Source organism: Vollenhovia emeryi, unplaced genomic scaffold (assembly GCF_000949405.1).
Source record: "Vollenhovia emeryi isolate VEMERY1.0 unplaced genomic scaffold, V.emery_V1.0 DF939254.1, whole genome shotgun sequence".
NCBI lineage: Eukaryota > Metazoa > Arthropoda > Insecta > Hymenoptera > Formicidae > Vollenhovia > Vollenhovia emeryi.
Genome location: NW_011967112.1, coordinates 358,695 through 363,765, shown reverse-complemented (window position 1 = coordinate 363,765; position 5,071 = coordinate 358,695). Strand labels below are relative to the sequence as shown.

The 5,071-nt window shown below is 45.0% G+C and overlaps 1 protein-coding gene across 1 annotated transcript; it reads left to right on the top strand.

The window, feature by feature from the left end:
• Window positions 1-7: 7 nt before the first annotated feature.
• Window positions 8-4,511, top strand: LOC105559798 (integrator complex subunit 7). Its single transcript, XM_012008386.1, has 12 exons — window positions 8-416; window positions 607-926; window positions 1,019-1,243; window positions 1,400-1,717; window positions 1,810-1,955; window positions 2,028-2,373; window positions 2,480-2,739; window positions 2,817-3,017; window positions 3,088-3,181; window positions 3,273-3,376; window positions 3,455-3,959; window positions 4,155-4,511. The coding sequence occupies exons 1-12, from the start codon at window positions 326-328 to the stop codon at window positions 4,422-4,424; spliced, it is 2,880 nt and encodes a 959-aa protein (XP_011863776.1). The 5' UTR covers window positions 8-325; the 3' UTR covers window positions 4,425-4,511.
• Window positions 4,512-5,071: the final 560 nt, after the last annotated feature.

Sequence of the window (5,071 nt, the reverse complement as noted above, 5' to 3'; positions counted from 1 at the left end):
CATATCTTGTGCCGAAATGCATTTGTCGAAGTCAAACGTTTGGGCTCCAAGATGGCGGACGAGTCAGCTCCCTTTTATCTAGTAGCTCTAGGCGGGCCGGTTGAAAGGAACGACGCGAGATTTTTATTGAATATTTGCAGATACAATAAACAATTGTATAGACAATTATGCAATCAATCGTTCTTACGTAGGACTACTTTGGACAGCCTAGATTTATTCCTATCGGGCTGAGAATCGTCGACGTTCGAGTCACTTCAAGTCGAACGAGGCGCTACGGAAGAAAGCTCGGTTCTTTAAATACGTGTAATTTATACATTGTGAAAATATGATCGGGATGAGAATGAACGCGTTCAACGATACCGGGCTTGGAGAACCGGAGCAAGATGCGAACACGGCTCTCATAGAGCTCGACAAAGGTTCGTCCGCACCGTTGACTCTTTCCTAACCTGCGACACGCGAATATCCACTTGTATATCGAACCCACAATATCTAAGACGCAAACGTCCAGGAAGAATATCGAACAATCGTATCATAAACGTGGACGTTCGTGCAGTTCGCGTGTCGCCGTAGAGATTTACTTCGGTCTCAAAGGGCGTGTGTTTGCAGGTCTACGCTCTACCAAGACTGGGGAGCAATGCGAAGCCATAGTGCGTTTTCCTCGACTGTTCGAGAAGTATCCCTTCCCGATATTGATCAACTCGTCCCTGCTGAAACTGGCCGAGGTGTTCCGCACCGGCAGCAACTTCCTACGAGTGTGGGTCCTAAGAGTGTGCCAGCAGAGCGAGAAGCATCTCGACAAGATCCTCAACGTGGACGAGTTCGTGAGGCGCATTTACAGCGTCATACACTCCAACGATCCAGTCGCCAGGGCTCTTACTCTGCGTACATTGGGCAGCGTAGCCGGCATCATTCCTGAAAGGCAACAGGTAATACGCTTAACTGTTTCATAGGAAATAAGACAATCTCCAGCCTTAACAAGGGAGCCTTGTAATAAAGTTATCGACTACCGTTTCGCAAGGTGCACCACAGCATAAGAAGATCCTTGGACTCTCACGATTCGGTGGAAGTGGAAGCTGCGATATACGCCGCCCAGATGTTCGCGGCGCAGTCCAAGCTGTTCGCTGTGTCCATGTGCAGTAAGATTTCCGACATGATCAGAGGACCAGCCACTCCCGCCTCCATGAAGCTGCAGCTTATACCGATTCTCCAGTACATGCATCACGATACTTTTACAGCCGCAATGGTATATAAGATTTTCTGCCGTTAACACAGGGTGGGGCGATAACTGTTAGGACCTTGAATAAAATGCGTAAAGTAGAGGAAGACCCTGCGAAAGAGATCGGTCAATGTGTATGCGATTACTTAATTGATCGACATGTATATGATTATTTAATTGAAGGTGAACGAATTGTGTATGGAGCTGCTCGCGAGTTATCCGGCAGTGGAGTTTGTCAGAGTCACTCTGAGCGCACTGAGCACCCTGGCCTCTGCGACGCTGATAGACGTGCCGCAACAGGTTGCGTTATTGCTGCGGTATTTGCAGGACGATCCGAGGCTGTCTGTTAAACGCCACGCCTTGCATCTTTTGCACAGTTTAGCTAGAAGAGGGGCGCATCTCTGGCCGCAGGGCGCCCTTAATAATTTAATTGACACGACGCTCTTGCAAGACGGCGTGGGAAATACAGATCTTCTCATCCGTACTTTAGACGTAATCGAGGTCAGTTAAGTCGACATAAGTCGCTTTCAGTTGCAAAAGTTTCTTTTATACCTTTATTAGACACGTAAGCGCAAATGTTTGTTGAAACGCAGGTACTGAGCCAAAATGCTGCAACGTGCGACGCAAATATGGAGGAAAATAGTCCCTTGTTGCAGTTGTGTTTAAACGCGTGTTACTCGCCCAATCCGTTTGTCGCAGTAAAAGCAATCACTATACTTTCTAGAGTTGCTTGTTACTGGTATGTACATGTAAATCTTTTTTCATCGACACAGACGAGGCGGATAGTGGACGTGGATTATTTTGTTAACAGTTATCAAGAGGGATTGCCCGCTTATGGTATACAGGACGTGATTTCCTGTCTCGAATCTCTGATCGTGTTGCTAGTTTTGGACGACAAACATTTGCACCAGTTGAAGGCGTGTTTACGGTCGACAGTGAAGCTGTGTCAGTCGCAGCCCAATCATTGCGCTATATTTGTCGACGCTATTGGTTCTACCCTCATCAACGCCAGTGCGGAAAATGGTCAGAACGAGATGCAGACGGTCGCGCTGTGCGAAGCTCTAGGCGCTATCGGTAGCTTGGGAGAGAACACATTGCTGCCGCTTTTGCCAGATATTTTGATCAAACTTAAACAGACGTCTCATGTACACACGAAGGTAGATCTGTTAAATATGTAAGAAGACCTGGGTTTTCTTTGTCTAGGAGCAATTTGACTTCTCGACTAAGAGAGATTTTTCTGAAATTCCGCTCTGATTTGAAAAGGTGATGCTTTGCACATTGCTATTCCAAATGGTGGCTGGGGGATACGAATGGAACTCTGAATGCCTGGAGGCGGTGGAGAACGTCGTGAGAAACGTCGACGGTTGGGCAAAATATCGCATTGCGCGTAGCGCCGCGAGATACGGCCATCATACAATTGCCAGCGAGATATATAAAGGTCTGAAAGAAACTGTAGCGTCGGAGCAGCTACATTTCTGGCTGTCCGGTTTAGAGTTGGTTACAAAAGCGGAATGCTGCCTTATGTACGTATTCTCCGCTTTATCTGTTTCGATACTGAGACGATACCTTCGCCCTCTAACGTAATAATGTGTGCACAAAGGAATAAGACGGAAGGCGGGACAAATATGAATAAAGCCGAGATTGTGGAGAAATTAAATGGCGCGGTAGCGCGTTACGCGAGCGCTTGCGCGTCCCTCAAAGCCGCCAGCACTCCGTTGCGCAGCTTGCAATTTCCAAGCGAATATTCGAAATTGCGCTGTGAATTCTTGCAGTCTATAGCGCAATTACTACACTCATGCATGTAAGTAAAGTTACAGCAAATATAATTGCGAGGAAAAATATTATACGGAAATAAATATCGACGTTTTTAGATCTTTATGTACCGCACCACCACCCGCTATAGCCGTCACAGTTGTCATCGCGACGAAGGACGATCTCCAGAGGTACGGACGCGTTACACATCAGGTATAACTTTTACAATCGTTATTGATTTCCGTTATATTTACAGCCTTGCACACACGTTATTGCAGCCTATATTATAAATTGTACTTTGCAGTTAAGGAAATCGGCGCAAGACTTGAAAAACTGTGCGGAAAATTACCAGAGGCTGTACCAGTCAGCCTTCGACGCTGATCCGGGATCGTTGACAAACATTCGGGCGTATCCTTTCGCCAGTGTAATTTTTATTTAGCCGTCATTTAAGAACCTTGGCCATTTACCTTGATTCGTGTCGTGCAGATTACAGGAAATATGCCGGTTACTCGCAAACAGCGTGGAACGCGTTTGCGGTGGACCTGGTATCTCGCTGTATCAGCAGCAGAGCGATCCCGTGAATTTTCACTTCGGCGATTCCGTGGAGATGCGGCAGCTGGCTCGTTGCTGCGCCGAGCTGCGCCGTTTAGCGCCAGCCTGGGTGGGCGGCGACGGCAAGGCCGGAGCAATCAGCCATATGAGGGTCAGCTGCTTGATCTCGCAAGTGACGCTGCTCGCCGGCGGAACAATGAGATTGCCGATCCCGCGGTATTTCTTCCAAACCTTGCAGACTACTAGCATCAAGCTGTCAGTGTCGCCCCAACCGCGTGTTCTCGGCGAGCCGGTTTCTGTGCCGCAGGGAAGCCAGCTAGCGCTCAAAGTCGAGGGGGTATTGCGACACGGTCGTCGGGCGTCGCTCTTCCGTTCTGTCGCTGCCGTGTGCATTTCCATCTCGACGACGCCGCCGTCGAAAATAAATTCTGATCAAAGGGTAGGTAGAGCGTCTAAAAGTACGATTGCACTAATAAAAGTTAAGCTAATCTATATTACTGCTTATTTTTAATTTTAAATATATATGTAATATATATCAGACGTTTCAATGTTTACAAAAAAAATGAGGGATGAGAAAGTTAAAAAAACAACGCATTCGTGAAATTTATATTAAATGATATGCGTTTGCTCGCAGGATTCCAACATAAACGAATTGCAGCAAACGGTAACACCTCATCGAGATTTCTTTGCTTGCGAGTTTTTACTGTCCTTGGGAATACCTGGACCTACGATTATACCTCCGTGCACGATTGGTGCGAACACTGTCCCGGGTAGCGGTGGTCAATATCAAATCACGGCGAGCGCGAGCATACTCGACAAGGACGGCAATGTGTGGAAGTGTGGTCCACGTTCCACTCTCCCGGTTAAAGTACACGAGGAGCCAACGAAGAGGAAGTTACCTTAAGGACACGCAGTATATTTTGTATTTTTATGATAAATTTCAATAAATTCAAACGTGACACGTCTCGCGACCTCGCTTTTAATATAAAAATGGCCACGTATATATTTATATGATTAAACCTACGGATGAAACTTTACTTTCAGCGATCTGTAATTTGTATAAGAATTCAGAATAGAATTTTATTTGTGATTACCGTGTAATAAAAAGAAGAATTGAAAAATCAGAAGAAATGTATGGGTAAAATACACAGCATATAAAATTACAAATAGAATTGTGTCCTAAAATTTGATTGACAAATTATGGATCGTCCAAAGAGTGATCTGAAAATAATTTTACAATTCAACGATTTACATTTATTGAATATCAATCAATTTTATTATTATCTTTCTTTCATTATATCGCTAATTTTTGTTGCGCACCTCTAAAAGAATCTTGTGCCTTACTCAAAATCGCTCACGATAAATAATTCTTCCGAAAAAGTACGCTCGCACACTTTTGCCGAACGCTTTGAAGAATGCTTCGCGTTTAAATATCATATGTGTATGTACGTTCTTTAAAATAATTTTACAATTCAACGATTTACATTTATTGAACATCAATCAATTTTATTATTATCTTTCATTATGTCGCAATTTTTGTTGCGCACCTCT

Excerpts from the sequence above, each read along its gene's own strand:
- LOC105559798 (XM_012008386.1), top strand. The coding sequence starts at position 326 with ATGATCGGGATGAGAATGAACGCGTTCAACGATACCGGGCTTGGAGAA. Across the intron at positions 1,244-1,399 it reads ATACTTTTACAGCCGCAATG|GTGAACGAATTGTGTATGGA; the intron begins GTATATAAGATT and ends ATTTAATTGAAG. Across the intron at positions 1,956-2,027 it reads TCTAGAGTTGCTTGTTACTG|TTATCAAGAGGGATTGCCCG; the intron begins GTATGTACATGT and ends TTTTGTTAACAG.